General features: G+C 35.7%; 1 protein-coding gene and 1 long non-coding RNA gene across 2 annotated transcripts; one reads left to right on the top strand and one right to left on the bottom strand.

Annotated features, from left to right (window-relative positions):
• Window positions 1–982: 982 nt before the first annotated feature.
• EPYC (epiphycan) lies at window positions 983–20,644 on the bottom strand. Its single transcript, XM_064655473.1, has 6 exons — window positions 20,469–20,644; window positions 7,562–7,715; window positions 4,784–4,942; window positions 3,837–4,039; window positions 2,976–3,071; window positions 983–1,471 (listed from the first exon to the last, which is right to left on the bottom strand). Exons 1-6 carry the CDS (start codon window positions 20,634–20,636, stop codon window positions 1,301–1,303), a joined length of 951 nt encoding a protein of 316 aa, XP_064511543.1. The 5' UTR covers window positions 20,637–20,644; the 3' UTR covers window positions 983–1,300.
• On the top strand, window positions 2,983–11,108 carry LOC135414573 (uncharacterized). The gene is made up of 2 exons (XR_010430721.1): window positions 2,983–3,091; window positions 10,337–11,108. It is a non-coding gene; the product is annotated as an uncharacterized LOC135414573 (long non-coding RNA).
• Window positions 20,645–21,874: the final 1,230 nt, after the last annotated feature.

Raw genomic sequence — 21,874 nt, 5'->3', positions numbered from 1 at the left:
AAGACAGCTAGGTTGAAGGGTTCAAGACAAGCGTGTCCTCATTCTGACCACACAAATAAGGGTGGGAGTTTTGTGGCTGTGCTTGTCTCTGGAAGTTTCCACAGCCTGTATAACTGGGAATGTGGGTATTTATTTTTTAGGTTCCCTCTCCATACACTGATACTGTCAGATCAGGTTTATCATTTCGTAGTAAACGATGCATATCCACATTTAGACCAGAATCTCTGTCTCTCTTTTGCTGAGAGATATCACTGAGAACCCTGAATTTTCATACTTAATGATTAGAGCATCTTTATAGTATCATGACCTGAGACATAAATTGTACTGATGGCATTTATAGTCTACTTATTTAAATACAAAAGGACAAAAAAAGTATAATATTTTAAAAAAGAAACATTTTTTAAAATTTTCTATGTTGATTTAAAAAAAAAAAAGAACAAAACAAAAAAAAAGCAGAAGTAAACCCAAATCCAAACAAACAATTCTCCCCCCCAACCAAAACCAAAAAAATCAACATAATGTTCCCTTGGTTTTATCTTGAAAGAGTTTTCCATTCCTTCAGCTTTCATTAGAGAGAAAAGGAAAAAAAATTGCACAGGATTAAGTTTAACAAACAAATAAAAACAAGTCACATTTACCTTTAGTGTTAGGCTTTGGTATGATACCAGGTGTCACTATTTATCAACACACGATGGCAGTAGTGGTCCATAAAATGATTAACTGAGGCTGTACATTAGTAAGGAGTCTTTCTGCTGTGCCTTTTGCAGCCAGATGTGCCTGTCTCGTGCTGGCCTTTTTAGCCACCAGTGCGCTTGTAACAAACGTGGGTAGAGCCCTCCCCAAATCTTCATTCGCAAAGCCCAGCCATGATGATGGTGATGATGACATTAGTAAAACAAAATCTGTCCTAGGCCTTTTTTTCTAGAGACAACTACATTTAATTGTGTACACAAATTTTATTTTTATTTCTTTATTTACCAGGTAACAGTTAAACTTTAATATATAAAATTATTTAATTTTAGAATTCATCCATAATTCAGCATAAAAATTGGCATTTACATTGTTTTTGTAGTAAAATATTTGTCTTGATATTGCTAAATAACTTGCAGTTGGGTAAATAATGGATTTGTCTTCTAGTATTTAATAATCTTCTCTGTATCATAATAATTAATTTAAATATTAACAGAAATATTTCCCAAATTAATGAGATTTGAAAAAATCATCTTAGTTTAGCAGCAAGTTAATGATTTGTCTTTTTGAGATTCTGATAGCATATGACAGTATAGGCTGCTGTCAAAGCTCAGATGAGGTTACCAACTGGCAAACGGGGTAGACATATATATGCATAAGGTGTTTTGCTCAAGTTGATGGGATTACCATCCAGTCTGATGTCTTCAAGAGCCCTACGTACATAAGTAAAATCTCTCATTTTGCAGAAAGTATCTTCATGCATCTCTTGAATATTGTTGTTCTAAAAGAAAAAAAAAAAGAAGCTATCAAAATAGTTGCCTGAAAGTAATTTTTAACTCTTTGAAGAACCATTTATGGATGTATTTTTGGTGCCTAGAGAGATACTTATTTGAACTCAATGACCCAGATTGTGGTGGCAAGTCATCAACAAAGAAATCTTCCAAATGGGGAAAATTTCTTGGCCAATGCAAAGCTTCAAAACTAGGTAACTCATACCATGTAGCAGAGACAGGCTTTGCAGGAGAGGCCTGGTAGAAGTATAAGGATTTTCCTTTCTAGATTATATTGAAGAGGCTTATTAAGACAAATTGGAACCAGCATAAGCCAGTCCAAAAATCACAGAAACAGAATTAGCATCCTGATGCTTTATGTGCTTGCAAAGACACAAATTATAAATTTGATCTATGACAAATTTCTTTCCTGTAGGCCCTCTCACATTAGTTTACCTCATATCTGTATATATACTGGGAAAATTGAATGCTTTAGGTTTTATTCTTTTGATTTAAATTCCTCTCATATGCCTTACATTCACTGATCTTTTGTTCTTGAAGAGAACTATTTTCAACAATGAATTGCTAGAATACAATATTATCAGGAAATCGGGACTAAAAGGTTCATCTCCTAAAATAAGGGCTGTCTGAAAGTTCTTCTCCTCTTCATTCCTTTGCTAGCCAGAAATTAGTGTGGAAAAAGTACAGCTCACTAACTTTTTTCTGTAGCACATATCACTGAATATTTAATTTACAGGCACAAACAGGTGAAAAAAAAGATCAGCTAACAGGCAGAGAGTTTCTATAGATTTACTTATTGAAAGATAGGGCTTAAATTATATGTGGTGCATTAGTTTCCTTATTAAAAGTGTTTTTTCTGTATTATGTAACATCTGATAATCCAAACTGTGCATTGATACAATAGGAGATAAAGGGAAAGAAGCAGAGCTGGAAAAGGTAAAAAGGAAGAATTCAGAAAGAAAGTGTTAGATAAAAGAATTGCAGAAGGGTGATGGATGGGATCTTCCAACATAGTCAAATGGAAACATTTGGTTGAAAATGTTAACTGGGAATTACCTTTATTAAGAATGAGTATAGATACAATAAATAAGTATCTATGCACTGAGTATAGATACAATAAATAAGTAAAATTACTTCCTCTGTGTATCTGAAAGTATTCCCTTTGGAAGATTTGTATAAGCAGTGTGAGGGATTTCTGTCATTGTAGTCTCTTAGACTAATGATGGTCTTGACAGCTGTGAACATAAGTTTGACTTGTACTAATAATAAGTCTAGAATTTAATGTTTGAAAAATATTGTATTACAAATTCTAAAAGTTAATGCTTAGCTGAGCTAAATTTTACTTGTTTGAAAGATCTCATTCACTAATTAATTTTATGTTTTCCGTATCTTGTTTAGTTAAGTAAGAACACTTCTGGATAAACAGAAGAAACAGTACATAGCAATAATTGCCTTTCCAGTTTCACTATTTGAGCCACTACTTTTGTAGCCTACCTGAAGATGAAGAGCTTGGAGGCTTTCAGGGAGCGGCAAGGGAATGTGATCCAGGTTATTGTCAGTGAGGTAAAGATGCTGCAGTTCATTCAGATCCTAGAGGATGAAGGAAAAAGGTAGGGGGAAATGACAGACATGTTTGAAAATCTCTAGCAACTAAGTTTGAAATCTATCACTGCAATGAGCATGGCTGGATAGTAACACATTTTGTTTTAACATGATACGGGTGAAAAGGCATAAATTCAAAGATAGTAATGAATTTAATTTGCACATGCTGAGAATGTTTCTGTTAAGAATTGGGTGTCTGGATTAAAATGAAGGGGGAAAATGTTTCTGAAATATCTATAGACAATTATTAGAACTGTAATTTCAATGATTACGTTTTGAAGAGATAATACTGCCTTTTATGGTCATTATATAGAAGGGCTTCTTGTTCTGTCTGCTTTCTTTTGTGACAACCCCACACACCAGCACAGGCTGGGGGACAACTTGCTGGAAAGCAGCTCTGTGAAAAAGGAACTGGGGGTCCTGGTGGACAACAAGCTGTCCATGAGCCAACAGTGTGCCCCTGTGGCCAAGCAGGCCAATGGTATTGTTGGGTACACGAGGAAAAGCATTGCAAGCAGGTCAAAGTAGGTCATCCTGCCCCTCTACTCAGCCCTAGTGTGGCCACATCTGGAGTGCTACATCCAGTTCTGGGTTCCTCAGTACCAGAGAGACATGGAGCTTCTGGAGCGGGTCCAGTGGAGTGTTACAAAGATGATTAAGAGACTGGAGCATCACTCTTATGAGGACAGGCTGCTCTTCTGACCACATCCTGGAGACAGGAAAAAAAGATTTTCCCTTTCAATCCAGACTTACTTTAAATGCCTCATTACGTATTCCTTTGTGACCAAGCCTGTTCTTACTAACATCAAGGAATGTTAAGGTAGATGGTAACTCAGGGAGTTGCCTTATCCTGTTGTCACGGAGCACCAGCTCCTGAAGTTGGAGCAATCTTCGGAAGGCATCCTTGTGAATATCCGATATAAAGTTTGCAGTCAAATCAATTCTTTTTAAGTTGTCTGGTAGAGAAATAAGATACAAAAAGCATGTAAGAATGTATTTCCTGAAATTTCAGAAAAAGAAAAAAGCAAATGGGTCATTTAAATTACATGTGAAGTGTCTTGAATCATATTCATTCCTGGCCCACTATGTGACAGTGTTCTCAGTATATAATGCAATAATACATATTTGAACAGTTCTCCTAAGGAGGGTAACCTGTGTCTCCTTCTCATCTTGTTTCGAACTTCCTGTGCATACTTTATATATTTTGCAGTGGAAGACTTCAAAGTTAACAGTTTCAAGGTTTCTGTGTGCTCTGGAAATCTTTTAAATTACTATATTTTGAAAAAAATAACACTTAAAGAGAAATAAACATATTCACTACTGCCTTGTTCCACGTTTCTTTATTTTAACATTTTCCTATATGTAAGATATTTGTACACTCAAGCATTTTTCTAATTAAAAAAACCCCAAAAAAATTAAATTGAACATTTGGGCTTTTTTCCCTACCTATCTAAAGATGATTGTAGTAACAGCAAAACAACTGATGCTATTTCTAAAAATTCAAAAATTTGACAGAGAATCTGTGTCTAAAGTATTGACCTTTATGCTCCAAAGTGGCAAACTGCTTTTCTGTGTGTGCATTTGTGTGTAAAATTCTACCATCATCAAACATTATAGAAAACCTATCACTGTGTTTTAGATTAGCATAAGCCAGAAATAGTAGAAATTAAAGCTAGTTGCAACAATACTACTGTCCATACTTAAGTTAGCAAAGTCATTTCTGCTGATCTTCCTGATTCTGTTGTAGCGTGAATAGAAATATGTGGTTTTCTTAGGCAATGGTGGAACAGCATCAAGCTCACGATCATCACAATAGACTGTAGTTCCTAAGCATGTACACAAAAGGCAAGTGGGAAGACCTGTGAAGGAATTTAAAAGAAAACAGCTTGTTAGAAAGGAAATGTACAAAAATGATATGTAAATTACTGCAATGAAATGCTCACCTAAGCACATAACAATTAGATTTTGTCTATAGTAAAGTTCACTCCCTTTATGTTTTGATCACCACATCATATAATTGCAAGAATTAAGTGATTAAATTCTTAAAATTTATTTTTAGAATTATGCCTAGAAGAAAAATTAACTTGTTCTAATACAGTGTTTCTCAGACTATAACCATAAAATGTTTGGTGACAGCAACCAGCTAAAAGTCAGTTTCCCCCTAAGCTGGCAAGTGTGTACTTCCCTCTAGACAGAAGACTCAGAGCTAACAAGTGAAACTTGTTACGATTCCTGTTTTGTTCTCTAAATAGCACTTCTGAATATTTTGTAGGGAAATTAGTATTTTCCTGCAGAGCTATGGAGAAGAACCTCAGTTTCCTTTGCATGTTGTTTAATTATGTTTTCTGATTCAGAAATTCAGTCATGAAATATCTCTCTATCAGTCTGAGTTAAGGGAACTTGGAGACCCTGTTAACAAAATATTTGGTTACCACCACGAGTTTGTGAAAATGAAAAATGGAGCCATTTCATCTCAATCACAACACTGCATGAATACTATGAATTCAGAAGTTTCTTTTGATGGTACTATTTTGTAAGACCTGTGAGACTCAGTTTTTGATACATCTTTTCTTTGATTATGGGTATAAAACAGCATATCTGTTTATCAGCTTTTAATCCCATAGAAATACTTTTCTGTATCATGTTTTCCTTGTAGCAGATGGCTGGTTATTTGTTGTGTTTACTTGCAGAATAGTAGCATAATTCATGAGTATGAAAATGTTTCTCTTGCGTATTAGTTTTTTCTCTGGATCAGTTGTGGCTACATGACAGATGTGCCTTCTTAATCCATATTAATTACCAATAGCTGATTGAGGTGCCTCTTCAGGCAAGATTAAAGAATGAATAACCAGAGTACTCTTTTATTTGAGAATCTCTACTTGGACATCCAGGAATAACATTTATGGAGAGATAAGACTCTTTTCATGCTTTCCCTAACTTTCTCCACAGGACAGCTTACATTGGCTACAAGGAGCAAGCCTGACACAGGGAAAAAAAATAAATTATCACATGTTGAAATATTCCAGCAAATCTCCGCCTAAATGAATGTAGAGTTAAGGATGGTTGACATTTTTTCATAATATTGTAACATAGTACAGGAAAAGGGTTTCCTCTTCTGTCCTATTTTTGATCTTGGAGGAGTGGTATTTGTCACCTATGGATGGTGCAACTGAAAAAGAACAGAAGTAGGGGAAGGATTCAAAAAGACATCAAAAAGAAAAATGAACTTGGCTTGGTGTTCCTGAGCCTTGTAGTCTTCTATTCAGTATCAGGCCAATAACAGCAACAACATCTGACAGGAAAATATGTTGCTGAAAAAAAAGAAAGACACAAAAGCAATCTGGTTTGACATGTTACAGCCTTGAGCCTCCCACGTGTGTCTTTAGTTAAAACACTAGCTGGTTTGCATCCAGTGCTTGAAAATGTTGACACATACAGAATTCATCCTATATAATATTTACATGACATTTTGTAACATCCTGTAGTTTTCAAAATTGAAAAAAAAAATGTGGGCTTTTTTTTTTATTTTTCTGAAATCTCCTGGGAAATTCTCATTCAATTTTTATTTGTTTTGACCTCACTGAATTCTTTGCCTGTTCAAGGTTTACTTGTAATATGTATAAAAATAAGACTATGAATTATTAACTCCACTGAACACACAATTTTGGAAATATGAACTCTGGGGTTTTGGTTGGGGTTTTTTTGCAGTTTGTTTGTCTGTTTGTTTTATAATTTCGTTTTTCTTCTATTGCGCTCAGCTGCAGTGTTAGGCATAGTAAAAAGTGGGATTTTCCTCTCTTTGTATGTTGATCACCATACAGCACAAAGATCCATCACAGCAATGGACAACTTAGTGGGCTTCAGCTACAAGAGTTTAGAGGACCTTCTGACAAATGCCAGTTATTAGCATTGCAAAGTTTGTGTGGGAGAAGGACAGATTATGTTTTGCAATTTTAATTCCCCTGAAAGATGTATGAGGTTCTTATTTTATTATACATAGTCAGAAGAAATGAAAATAATTTTCACCCCAAACTTTTAAATAGTTCCCTTTCCTTAAGTTTAACAGTTTCTAGTTTTTATGGCAAAAAATTCTTCAACATTTTAATTAAATATTGTAAGACCATATTTATAAAAAACATGTAAAAATCATCATAAAACAAAGATAGTTGATAATGACATTGAAATCTAAGACAGAAAACCAAGTACTGGTAGAATTTGCTAACCATCAGCAAATTTTTAAGTTGTAAATTCTCATTGACACAGTTGTTTTCATAGTGAAATAGTATGGAAACGTTTTGACTAGGCACTATAAGACTTAGAGCATTCAAGATAGACATGTTATATCTTTCTTCAGTTAGAGAAGTACAGAAATTATGAACTTCCTCTTCAGTAAAAAAGGTAGACATTCATAAGCAAATAAAGTGTGTTTACTCAAAATCAAAGCTACAAACAAAAACTCATTGCTCTTTCTTACTAACCATCTTGAGTTTGGAGTCCAAGAACTCCAGATCCCTGTGCTGAAGACCCATCAATTAATTTTGGTGTTGATGCTTCGTCCTCAGTTTCTTCAGTCAGTGGTGCAGAAGAATAAATCTCTTGAATTATAGAAGGTAGAGCTGTCCCAATCTTGGCCTAGAAAAAATGAAGAGAAAATGTTAGTATTTACTTCCACTGGCAACTGTTTCTCTTCCGGTTATCCATATTCTCCCACTAGAGGTCACATATTTTCTGAGATTTAGTGCTTGAGCTGCATTTTATTCAGCAGCTTTAATGAATTCTGATTATGTATAAACAATTCATGAAAATCCAACATACTTATTTATTTTTTATCTCAGTGTTTGGAATGCTTTTTTTATGCACATACGCATATACTTCATTAGTGAGAATATAGTGAAAATATATACTAACAAAATTATTTTTCCACACTTAAAGATAAATTAGATTTGTGATAAAAATTGATATATTTTATGTGAGAAATGAAAATTTGCTGTGAAACATCAAAAAGATGCAAGTCATTTATCATAAAATTGTAAATTGTACCAGCATAAATCTAAATCTGATATAGCTGTGCAGGCTCTCTTTTAAGAATACCAACATGCTTTAAAAATCTTATTATTGAAGATTTTTCCACTCTGACTTCTCATGCTACTTTTAATATGTTGGCAGTGGTTTTGTCACTTTTTTTTTCTAAATCTGAATACCAAAAGGCTCTAGCTAGTTTCAGTCATCATTAGCTGTATTATGTGGTATGAAAAATTAAATATGCATAAAAATATTAGATAAAATCTTAATTTAAAAAAAACTACAAAACTTGTAAGATCCTTGCATGGAACTACAAATCTTTTTTTTTGTCCTGAACTCAAAATAATTAGTTAAACCAGTAAATTTTGTCGTTCTGTTGACTTTCCTATGTGAAAAATTCAGGATAAAAATTAAGATGTAACAACTTTCTTGCATCACATCACTGCTCACAAAAAGACTATTGCAGACTTGCCAGGCTTGTTGCAAAGGGGCCTATGTGTGCAAAGAGACAGAATGGTTTTCAGTAATCACCCAGACATCGAGAAACCACTCTAGTTGTGTGACCTTTGCAAGTTGCTTTACCTCTGTATCTTTATTTCCCCATATGTAATAATATTGTTTGACCATGCCAGGGCTTCTTTTAAAAATTCACTTTATTCTTTAAATACAAAACAGTGAATTAGTGTCCTTATAAGGCTTTGCACTGTTTAAAATTTAGGTAATATATCTACCCCTGTGGGTGCTGCACCCCTGCACTTTGCTTAACACTCCTTACCTTTTTCTAAGGCATGACCAAATACAGGAATCTTGTCACAGTATCATTATCCCAAGTGAGAAGGCACCAAAGCTTAAAATTCTGCTTCAATAAAGATTTTCCTCCATTGCAGCTTTCTAGCACAGCACCACCATAAAAATATTAAATCCTGAGTCTTTCAGCTAACCAAGCATCTCCTTTTTTGAGAACATCCTGCATCTACTGTGGGATTTGCTGTGTCCATGGAGAACAAGTTGTTGAAATCAATCACAGTACTGTTTTTAATTGTAATTTTAAAAGATAGGTAAAAAGTAATTGTATCCAAACTGGCCAAGTGGCTAGGAATTTTTTAAATTGTATTTTCTATGTCAACTATACAAATTAAAGGAACTAATACATCTGAGATCTGTGTCCCAAGCACAAGCAAAGCTTTTGCTGTATTCTGATCCCTATTTGAATCTCCTTGTATGTGTATATATACCTCAGCTGTGACCAGCAGGTCAAGGAGGTGATGCTGTCCCTCTTTCATGAGACCCCACCTGGAGTACTGCATCCAGCTCTGGGGTCCCCAGCACAGGATATGGGCCTGTGGGAGTAAGTCCAGAGAAAGGCCAAGAAGATGAATACAGGCTGAGAGAGTTAGAGTTGTTCTGCTTGGAGAAGAGAAGGCTCTGCCAAGATCTTGTAGCAGCTTTCCAGTATCTAAAGGGGGCTTACAAAGAAGCTGGAGAGAGGCTTTATACAAGGACATGTAGTGACAGGACAAGGGGGAATGGCTTGAAACTGAATGTTTTAGATATTATGAAGAAATTCTTCATTGTGAGGGTGGTGAGGCAATGGAAATGGTTGTCCAGAGAAGTTGTGGATGCCCCATCCCTGGAAGAGTTCAAGGCCAGGTTGGGTGGGGCTTTGAGCCACCTGGTCTAGTGAAAGGTGTCCCTGACAATGGGATCCTTTGAACTCCCTTTCAACACAAACCATTCTATGATCTGTGAAAGTTTTTGGAAGAAAACACTTTATACTTCATAATAGACTCACTGGATCTTGCAGTGTAGCTATATGTTCATTACAAGCAGTATTAAACATTATGATTCATGGACTGCCTGAGAACATCCAAACAACCACCTAAAATCGAATTTTTTGCACAGGAACACTTTGGTTTAAGTTATATAATGACCATAGTTTCAAATATTTTCCATCAACGAGTTTCATTGAAGACAGAGAATTTTGAACCTCACAGGCTCAGATTTTGACTATGCACAATTCAGGTTCTCTTATATTCTTTAGTTGTATTCCGATACACCACAAATACTATTACTAGTTAGAGTTCTGGATAAAAATGCCCTGATACAGTTCAAGGGTCATAACTTTGCAAAATGCAAGGGGATCAAGTGAGCAAAATGACCTTCAGATGAACTATGACTGCGTAACTTGAGTTGATGTAAGTAAGAGTAAGGATGCATCTTGTTTCGTGCAGATAAATACACAGTGTTCCCATCTGCAGCACTGACAGTAGACAGCTTAACCAGGAATGGACTTGGGGACAAATCAAAAGAAGACTTTAGGAACAAAGGAAATGGGACAGCTGTTCTCTGAATGGAGGAAGTCCGGAGGGAGAGAGATGCATTCCAGGCTTTTATTGACCCAGGTTAGTACTGCACTACAGTTCTTGCGTATGGTGTCTACTTCACCAGTTTTGTGGAAATCAGATAATTGTCCCTCTCCTGAACTTTGGAATAAAATCTGGAGATTTTGAGACCTGTTATTGGCTTTATATTCAGCTTTTGTGGCAGTTCTACCGAAAATAATATTTTGGAGAAGAGTATTTTCAAGATAGAGTTTGTAAATAGGCTTCAGACCATAGATAATTTTCACTTGTTATGGGATTTGGGTTATCTACTGCCATCTCTCTGAATATTTGTGGGCATACTTTATGGAACTTACTATTTTGGGATTTGTGATTTACTTTATACTTTCTGAGGTGTTCTTTGTTGATTAATCACTGTAGCTGTTGGGTACCAAAGCAGAGGTATTAAATCCTAGTATTTCTGTCTCTAGACTGTTATCTCTCTCTTACTGTAGGATGTTATCTAGTTTTGCAGATGCACAGTTGAATGTCTACCAGTAGTTTCCTTGCCATTGCACTAAGTCTGGGTTCTAGGGAAATTTTTCCAAGTAGTTAGTATTATCTATTCAGTCTCCTGCAGGAGTTGTGACAGTTATAAAAAAATAAAAATTATTGCAGTTAACTTAATGATTTTGTCATTTTTATACTGGTAACAGAGTAGGAGTTCACTGATATGTGTATTACATACCAGCCCCAGAGCATGAGAAGTATTCTCTTGCTATTTACATATCTTGGACTTGAACCAGTAACCTAAAGGTAAAAGTCTGTTTCCCATTATTGGTTATCTGATCCATGCAGCTTTCTATCTTTTAAAATCTTGATAAATCATGCAAGACTGTAACAAGACAAAGATGTCTCTTGGACTGCACACTGTACAGAATGATTCCTCGTCTTCCAGATGTTTGTTTATTTTTGGCAACATGCACTTTAGTAAAAAAAATTGAAACAGAAATGATTAAGTATCACTTAATGGCATTATTTTCCATAGGGGTTTTGGAGGGAGTTCAGTTGAGGGGGGTGGAGTTGTATTTCCTTTGCTACTTCAAGTAATATTCTTTATGAAAAATCGCAAAGCAGGAAGAACTTTGTTGAGAAATACAATGAAGTATCTTTCTCTTTGACAATAGTTGCAAGTCTTCAAATAATAATCAGCCTTTCAAGACAGATTTAATCCAGAGCACAAGAAAAAAATGAAAGAGTATGATATCACCTGTCTTTAGCCCTCTAACTGTGTGGTTAATAGTTACCCTACTCTGTCTTTGGAATCAGTCAAGAGTCTTGGATAATACCAGTGCAGAATATTAGCTACAGAGCATGCCAAACGAGAATGATATCTTTCTAAGTTTGCATGGAGCATCTATTTTTTCCCCATCCTATATTTAGCCAATGTGACTCCAGTTTCAAATGAAATGCTCAGTGTGAATGGCCAATTTAGAGGCACTTTCAGACCCGGAAGTTCTGAAAGTCAAGAACACAGAAATCAGAATGTATCAGTGGGCAATAAAATGCAATTGGTAAAAGCCAACTCCCAACTTGCCATCCACAGGCTGAACAATAAATCTGTGCTATCATCCTTTCACAGTCAGTACAGAATGAGATAAAACTTTTGAAAAGCAGCTCCAGTTTCTGGCCACAGATGCTCCTTTTAGATATCTTTAGGTATCTCTCACCACTGACTGTAAAGAAGACGAGGCAAATGAAAGGTTAGAAATGGCTCAAGAGTCTGAGCTGTGGGGGAAAAAAAAAGTAATATGAAAGAATACCTGTAGGCTAGAAGTCAATAGGACAGGAACAGAACAGAAATGTAGATAAGAGTAACCTATGAGGATTATAGACCCACATAATCTATGCAAAGAAATAAAATACAGAAAATAAAAAAAGATGTAAGCAACAATACTGGAAACCATTAGATGCTACATTTTTCTTCTGAGGTGCTGTAATTCCATTGGCACATGTTTTGTCTGTTTAATGTCTACACCTTTAGGATCAAAGTTGATGTATTATCTGTGAGAAGTTTAAATCCACAGGAGAATCTGAAGTGTATGCTGTTTCAGACTTTCTTTTACTGCAAAAAAATACACCTGAAAACACAAATAAAAATTCAAAACTTAAAAAGAGGCATGAACTTGAAGGGACAGTTGTTTCACACACTGACCCATTAAGAAGAACTAGTTTCCCCCACAGCTATTCTAAAGCTACCAAAAGCTTACAAGCATATATCTAATTATGGTAGAGGTTATTCACAGAATCACAAAGTGGTTTGGGTTGGAAGGGACCATAAAGACCATATCGTTCCAACCTCCCTGCCTATGTTTTCCTTTGCAAAAGTGGCTTATACTTGCTTGAATATTGCATTTAAAGAGTTTTTTTCTCCTATTGTTCTATCTTAAAGAGAAATAGATCTGCTAGCCACTGTATGCTAATGCAATAATTACTTACACTGCAAATTATGCAGCTCAGATAAATTGTCATTTTTTTATTACAGAGCTACATAAATAAGTCGTGTGCAGAAATTAGTGCAATAAAACTCAGTGAGATCTTGAGGAAGGTGATAGTTGGTTATAAAATTTCTAATTATACTGATTTTATCTACTCACACTCTTTCTCTCAGATTTAAACACTTGCACATCCCACACACTCCCACATCCCTAAATGTGTATGATCAAGTGATCTGGCCAGGATCACCTGTGTTCCACACGTAAGACAAGGGACAGAAGCTACTGAGTCCTTTTAGTGTCTCTGGAGTTCTTGACAGACTGAAAACTAACATTTGGACAGTTTTTTATTTCCTTTAAGTTTCCCCCAGCTGTTACAGGACAGTCTTTTTGCTCAGAGTCTTGGATACTTCAGCATCCATTATTCTTATGCTAGGTTGCTGTCCATTGCCTCCTTTTACTCAACGGGAATATGATTTCCTGATGGCTCATGTGGAAAGAAATGGTATATATTGTATTCTACAACCTATGTCCTGTCTGCTGGTAGGAGGATGAATAGTCTTCACTGAGAAGTTATCTGTGCTGCAATGTTATCAGGGTGCAGGAACTTTGATTTTCACATAAACAACACATTCCTCAGTTTTGCTCCTGGAAACAGTTTTCTGGAAGTGGTGCAGTCTAGTACAGTATCCTTTGTTACAAATGCAGACCATTCTTTCAACCCTTTCATCCTTCTAATTTTTTTAATTTACCTTGCTGTTTCTACTGGGTCTTACACACACATACATGCATAAATTTCCATTCATACTTCAGTCAGACCAACCTTAATATTTAAGTTTCAGAGGTCTGGAGTTGTAGCCCAGTTCTCTAGGACTGTGGTTTCTCCCTTGGAAAATATAGGTAGATTATAAGGGTTTTCTGAAGAGTCTTAGAAAAATAAACTGTCTTTTTAGCACCTCCACCTTAGAATATCCTAAAGCTTCTTGTTTCAAAACAAGTGTATTTATGTCATGTCTGATTTTAGCTGAGTAAAAAACTTGTGCTGCACTGCATTGCTGTAGAGGTTTTATTTACTAATTCTGTTTTCAGAAAATGAAGAAAAACTCAAAGGTTCATTCCAGCACTGCATTTGAAAGTGCAGATTTTATTTCTAACATTCTACTTTGAAGGATATGTAATATCCAAGTCAGATTTTTTTTTTTGTAGGACATAAATTTAATTAAAAACTGGTTTACTCATTTCAGTTCAGGTGAAACAGAGGTGCTGGTTCTCCACACATCCAAGCAAGAGGGCTGAGATGCAAGTTGCTACCCAGAGGAGGCTGGTCCCCCAAAGACCCCTGTTCCAGATGTCCTAATCATCAGGTGGGGCCCAAAGGGAAGTTTGGATGAGATGTTGAAACAAAACTGGAATACATCTAAAGAGGCAAAGATCATGGCATGAGAGGAGAGGAAAACAAGACATAGGAAATGTTATTTTGTAGCTGAATATGAAAGTAACTGAGACCCACGACTTTTTCCAAACAATTATTAATGTTCCATGCATTAGATAATCACTAACCGTGAACAAAGGTAGAAATTACTCAGAGCAGAACCATAGCACTTCTGCCTTTGATCTGTGTACCAAACCATGCTCTGGATTGTGTTTTGATTGGCTCTAAATTTATTCTTATCTTAAATGATTTTTAAAGGGAACAGAAACGCACGATATTTAACTTCAGTGTTCAAAAAATATAGCCATGGGTACAATTTAATTTTCTAAAATATCTGTTCTTTGTTTCATACCCCACATCAGTAGAAGCGGCCACAAAACTGGAAGTCTGGGGGGAAAAGAAAAAAGAGTTTAAGGGACCAGGGAAATCAAAGTAGCAAGCATCTACTGTAAAAGGTGTATGTAAGCTCACTGGAGTTCAGCCGCCTCCTCTTTCCCAGGTTTTTCAAACATTGTGGTAGTTATTCCTAAGCAATGAGCTCCAGATGGGCCAATTCAGATGGTTTTGAACCAGGGTAACTACTTATAGAGTCTCATCCAGTCTGAGGCAAGAGAAAAGATGTAGTTACTCTGTTATTATGCTTGGTATCAGTTTTAGTTGCTCAAGAATGTCTTAGCCAGTACACTTAGCCTTTAAAACATTTCAGATAACTAAGTGGGTTGTACTAGAATTTAGGGATTAACTGCTGTTTTAAATTCTTCTTCTTGTCTTGTGGTATTTACTTTTGCTATATGACAAAGTAGTTAAAACATCACTCAGATATTTCATGATGACTTTTTAATTCACAGAAATGTTCACCTTTTGTGAAGACATCTGTACAGAAGCAAATGGAATCAGTTATGAACCAAATTCAGAATTCAGTGAATATGCAGAGCTGTAGTCAAAGCCTGTCTGAAAAAGTAGAAAATTTTCTTTTTGGGAATAAAGCTTCAAATCATAATTTTAATTTTCTTACCAACCATGTAGCTATCTGACTTCTACATTACTCATACCAATTAATAAGTATTTTAAAAACGTATATGACATGTTCTGCAAAGTCATTGTATATCCACCTTGAAGTCTCTTATTCAATTGGATACCTGTCACAAAGATAGAAACAGCAGTGTAAGCCTCTCTCAACTCTGTAGAATGGCAGGAGGGAATTCTCGAATGTATGTGTTATAGCAACAGCAGATATGGTTTATGTGTACCTGCACACACATATGAGTGAATGTGTGTGTGTAGCTGAAGTTTTGAGCGTTGTGCAGGCACCTGAATTTCCTATTATCACTTTGATTCAAATTCAACAAGGTAATGCAGCATCAAATATTAGCCTTTCACAGTGCTTTCTGGTTATTTTGTGGATCATACTTTACAGCTCACCTCTTTTGTGTACACAGACCAATCTGTATTTAACTCCCTTGTTTTGCTGCTTATTCAGTGCTAGGATAACCACTGTTAAGTGCTCCTTTGCTTCTCAGCCTCACTGGTAACCTATCTTAGCAACGAAAATATTTTTCTGATGCTCCTATATTTTCATTTATTTTTCTAACTTAGCTTTTCCTACCTGAAGGAAAATGGACTGATTATGTTTAACAGGCACTGTAATAAAATTTCAGTGTCATTTTGTTAAACATTACTAGCTGATATATGTGAGAATCTCTCTCCACAATTTGTTTTTCTCAGTTTCCAAACAAAGTTTTAGTTTCGAAGAGGGAAAAAGTGAGAAGCTTACACAAGAATGCATTTGAAAGTCTGGTTTGATTGTATTCATTTTGAAGATGTAAATCTGTCTTTGTATATGTTTGCAGAGCAGTGGGGACAATGGAGACCCAGTCTTGACTGGAGCCTCTAGACCCTATCATGATATAAATAATAATTGAAAATACTAATGAATATACTGTGAAGAAAAGGGAAGATACAGCAGCTCAAGTTTATACTGCTGTTACTGTCAGTTTCAGAAGTCCAACACAAAGCTTGTACACTTACAGTGACATTCCTTTGCAGTATCTTTCTCCTTCAGAACCCTGGAATTAATTCCTTGGAAACTGACTTTTCTTTTACATTGCCTTTTTATAGTCACTATCTGTGAAAGAGTTTATACTGCTCTCTGTAATGTCTCTATGCACATTTTATTTCTGAGTGATATATTACTTAAGGTTTTTCCAGTAATAATTTCCCTTTGGATGCAAAGGTTTGGCTGCATCTTCCATGTCTCACTAACTGGCAATCTTGAAAACCACAGAATTTATAGCCCAAATTTGACCCACCTAACACATGACAATGCAGAGCTTTAACTGAAGATTCAGTGCAATTCTCACAAGTTATTCCCAGCTATAGGTACTTTCCCCATGCAAAATATTTGTATTATAAAATGTACTCCATGTATACATTGTTAAGTACCTTTTTCAACACTTAAAGTTATCCTAAAATCTATGAGAAAAATACACTTCAAGTGGAAAAATATCAACAGTCATTATCTAGATAAAATGTTTTCAGAAAAGTGTTCATAAGCCAATGAAGTCTATGTGTATATACCTGCATACACACTTTGCAAGAAAAAATACTTCCAGAGTATGAGAAGTCGCAAAGAAGTCATGAACTTGGAATTAGTCACTCTTGATTAACTATATTAAGATGAAATTTTGGTACTAAGTGTGAGACAGGTGCCTAGGGTTCATCGAAAGTTACTTGAGGTAGATAGGTTTATGGGGTCAGGCTGGGATGGACTTAGTTTTCCCCATGGCATCCCTCATAGTGCTGTGTTTTGTGTTGGTATCTACAAAGGTGTTGATAACACACCAGTGTTTTGGCTACTGGTGGGGAGTGCTGGCACAGCACCAAGGCTGTCTCTCCAACATTACTCCCTCACCAATAGGCATGGGGTGGTTAAGATCTCAGGAGGGGACACAGCCAGGACAGCTGACCCAAGCTGAGCAGAGGGATGTTCCAGTGGCATCTACTCAGCAATAAAAGGTAAGAGAAAGGAGGCAGTGAAGGTAGGGGGGCAGCTTTATTATTAAGGTGTTTGTCTTCAGGAGCAACCGCTATGCATACTCAAACCCTAGTTCCCTGGAAGTGTTTGGATGTCACCTATTGATGGGAAGCAGAGAATAAATATTTTTTTTTCCTTTGCTTCTGCGTGCAACTTTTGCTTTTCTTCATTAAACTGCCTATACGTCAGCTCATGAGTTTTTAATCTTAATTTCTTCCCTTTTCTCTCTGAGAAAGGGGAGTAAGAAAGCATCTTGGTGGTCATCTGGCAGCCAGCCAAGGTCAAATCCCCTCAGTAGATATCCCAAAAGAATGATTCATAGTTGTCTTGGAGGATGGTTTTGGGATGCAAAGAATAATTTTATCCAGGTAGAGTGAGTGGGAAAAATCCCTCCCTAATTACCTCTAGGTCTTTCCTCATTTTGGTGATACACATTGAATGAGTGATTATAGTACCTAATGGGTAATATTCTGGAGAGGACATACTACATGGAAAGGATATACTACATAGGTGCTTTAGCTTAACTCTTTAAGTTGCACATGTGATTTAATTCACATTGAAATTAACAGGGACAGCACACCAAATGCATCTGAAGTCTTAGAACCAGCTGGTCTCCTGACCTGCTGAAAATCAGTTGGACACACAACCTGGGTAAAGTTTGCATTTTGCCAATGACTCTAAAAATGTGATAAACAGAATGATTTCTATTTGCACTTAACTGAATTTTAAAATCTTAAATTGAAGAAACAGAAAATGCTGGTTTTGTTTTTTCTCCACTATTTAAGAGGTCTAAAGACATGATTCAAAACTCTCTAAAAGGAAATGCAGGCCTTAAACAGTTACTGTACAGAGGCTAGGTCTATTGAAGGCTTGCTGTTTGTCTCTATCTCTTTGGTATTGCTCATTTGTAAGCTATGCATAATAAAAACTAATCTGTGACCTTGCATAAATACTGGGTTTTACATACAGACCCATTCGTGTATTTCACATCTTTATGAAAACAAGATTGTAGGCAGGAAAATCATAACCATGATCAAGAAATCAAATGTATTCTGTTTAAAACTTGAGTAACATCAATAACATTCAGTGACTAAAATATAACTTGCAAGACTGACATGCACTATCAAGTAGTGCACTGACATGTCTATAAAAGCTGCTTGATTTCTACAGCACTGACCACTCATCTCTCCTGGGATATGGGGAATTGTGAATGTTTAAGTTTCTCTTGGGTGGTACATGGTATGAGGAATGCAAGCCAAAACCAACCCCAACTGGCTAAACATTTAGGAAAAAAAGGGTCTCACAGGGAAGTCCATCCATATGCAAAGTAAAATTCTGTTCAACTGCTATGATAGATGACTTTCACCTGATGAATTTTAAGAAGGCTGACTGAAGAGCTCAGTAATGGGAGATAATCTTGCACTGGAAAAGAAGCTTACCAGACAATATGAACAATCTTTCTGGGCTCTGCTTATTCCATGCTTACTTAAAAAAAGCAACCTGTGATGATACCTCTTGTATTTTTTCCTGTTGGAAAGGATCATCCTGAATTTCCTTTCAGCTGGAAAAGAACACAGAAATCTTGCCTTGTCTCTATACTTCATTCAGAAACTTGGAAAAGGGCACCTCATGTTTTGGTGTCCTAGGACCACACAGAGAGAACACAGCACAGGAGAATCCCACCTACCATTCAATGCATTACTTAGAAATCTACTGTTTGAATGAGAAAAACCTCAGTGGTGAGGCGTATGCACATTTCTGGGAAGGAAGCTGTTTCTGTCGGAATGATAAAGGCTTCATTTTTTAAGAGAAAAAAGAGACAGAATCTGTGATTTCTTAGTCAATGTGAAATAGAGAGGGCACAGCAACTAAAATTGGTGGGGACTTCATCAAGGACGAGAGCTCAAGCACATAAGTAAATAAAGAGCTTTGAATCTGTGTGGCAAAAAAGAAAGAAAGCCAAAGGCAAAGTAATTTCTTTACAGCAAAGTTTTTCTCAGTCCTTCTTAGATTGAAAATTTATTTCCTACAAACTGTAAAGTTCTGATTTCATGCAAACTTTGAGATTATTTTTATCTCTTCAGTTCTTCAGTTTTGGGATATATTTATTCTTAAATTGTCTCTGTCCTTTGATTTAAAATCTGCTATCCAATTTCAGTTTCACATTGATGAAAGACTAGCTCCTGTCCCTCCTGCTGTAATTATGAATATTTCAAAGGAATGTATTTTTATGAATTATGTATTGTTATGTGAAAAAGTACTAAAAATGTATAAAAATAAAAACTCCATATTATTATTTAAATATTATATTTTTCACTCAACTCCTATGGCACTCAATCCTGAATCACAGAGTGCATATATTACCTTCAGGGAATATATGTGTCCATGTCTAATCAGCAGTGAGAATAAAACTAATGTAGCCTTTTAGTAATTGTAGAGACATAAAGGAGTGTAGGAGGGGAAGGAAGCATTGAAGTCAACAAGTGGAGTCCCTTGCTTGTACAGGCAACACATCTTAACTCATACTATAAAAGAATTTCAAGCGTTTTTCTTCAGTAATTTTTCTTACTTTCCTGTTTTTAAATTCAAGTGCTTTCCCTTTCTTTTTTCTTCCTTCTGCTCACTTTCCTAAGGGAAATAGAAAACATTAGCATTTATAGACTAAAATACTTGTACTGAGCATATCTATTACAATAAGAAATAACCTAAGGAAATAGCATTTTACTACCTCATTTAATGGGAAATGCTGAATGTCCTGTCTCAGCAACCTCCATCTGTCATCCAGATAGATAAATAACAACAACAATCTTGAACAGAATTTTTGGCAAAGCATGGAGACCTGAGGAAAGCATGATGCCTTTCACCTTCTCTCAAGGATTGCCACAAAAAATCACCAAAAAAGATCAGGATATATTTTGGCTGTGTTTGAAGATTAGGGGAAAAAGTGAACGAACTGAAAAAGCAATAGAAACCACATGAGTAGATTTGTGTGATAAATATTTTCATGGCGAGAAAAAAACTGATCAATTGTCACTGCATTTGTGCACTTTGGAAAGACAGAATAAATGAAGTTCTAATTACCTTTACTTGGTCAAACTGCTTGTTTTCATCATAGACAAATGGGTGAGGCAGCTCTTCAAGTGGTATGTCATAGAACTCAGAATCGTAAGTTATTGTATCAGTGATAGGTGCAGCTCCAACAGACTCAAAGATAAAGAATCCCAGAAAAATATTTATAAAGGTCTGCATTCTGGTTTTTTTCTGAAACAGAAGAAAATGGACAGATTATAGGTAATCTGGTATTTGTAAGAAATCCATGAAAATTTAATGTCACAAATACAGTACTTATATATATAACACAATATTTCTGATGAATAACTCATGTTTATTCATGATGACTCAGTGGTTTGGTCTGGTTTGCTTCATGAAGAGTCCCTGAGTCTGAGAATTTCTGCAGATTGCTTTGGCCATGTTAATATTTAGAGACTTTAGAAAAGACCTATTGAATTTTATTGGTATAAGAATAAATTGATCTCAATGAGAAAGTATCTGACTGTGGTTTTCCCTTTTCTTCTAGCTTTATCTACTTCCACTGCACCATTCGGAAAGAACTTTTGAGAAACTAGACAAAAGCTAAATTATTATTATATTTATCTCTATCACAATAAATACTCTTTTGAAATGTACAACAAAGTAATTTTATCTTTCTCCTCCACCACAAGAGAATCAAAAGAAAACAAAAAAAATTTATTAGAAAACATTAGAAACTTTCTTTGTTGTCTCTGGATGAGCATAACCAAAACACTTTATGCCCACTTGTTTTGTCAGAATGTAATTTTAATTGATTAAATGGTGTGGCATATTTGGACCATACTTTTGCAAAGGTCTGGGGAGCAAACTAAAAACTGTGTCCTCTATAGCCCCATAAGTGACAGTGCTCTGAATTCCTTCGTTATTCAATCAACACCATTTTTAAAGTAGTGAGAAATGGTAGTGTAGTACAGTCACCTGTTCTCCTTGGAGAATAGAACTGTAAAATTGAATTCTCGCCCATTTAGAGTTCCAGAATTTTGTAAAATAGTAGAAAATTCATGCTAAGCTTGAACACTAGTGTTTATTAATTCCTTTTTCCTTGTAAGTGATGCATTCACTATTATCATATAAGATGCCTGACACAAGGCTCTATTCAGAATTCTTTACTTACATCCTGATTTAGTTACAGCTCACATTAGTTTCACCAAAATCACAGTGATAATGTACAGTGCATATGTCTAAAAAGTTGTATTACTGATGCGATACCATAAGACACACACTTAAATATTTAATTTAAAAACTATAGCTACTTGTAATAGATTAAATATAAGAAGTATATGACTCAGTTTTTTGAATGTATGTGCTGAGAAACAGGCTGAATTTTAGCTTCATGAAAAGAGGTCTTTATGAAGCTGGTTTAGGCATGAGGATATGAAATTCCTCTGGGGATGGTC

The sequence above is a fragment of the Pseudopipra pipra genome, chromosome 5 (assembly GCF_036250125.1).
Source record: "Pseudopipra pipra isolate bDixPip1 chromosome 5, bDixPip1.hap1, whole genome shotgun sequence".
NCBI lineage: Eukaryota > Metazoa > Chordata > Aves > Passeriformes > Pipridae > Pseudopipra > Pseudopipra pipra.
Note: the sequence above shows the minus strand (reverse complement) of the source record. Positions and strands in the feature narration are given on the sequence as shown.

Excerpts from the sequence above, each read along its gene's own strand:
- EPYC (XM_064655473.1), bottom strand. The coding sequence starts at position 20,636 with ATGCAGACCTTTATAAATATTTTTCTGGGATTCTTTATCTTTGAGTCT. Across the intron at positions 4,943-7,561 it reads TGGACTCCAAACTCAAGATG|GTCTTCCCACTTGCCTTTTG; the intron begins GTTAGTAAGAAA and ends ATTCCTTCACAG. Across the intron at positions 1,472-2,975 it reads TCCAAGCTCTTCATCTTCAG|AACAACAATATTCAAGAGAT; the intron begins GTAGGCTACAAA and ends TTTTTCTTTTAG.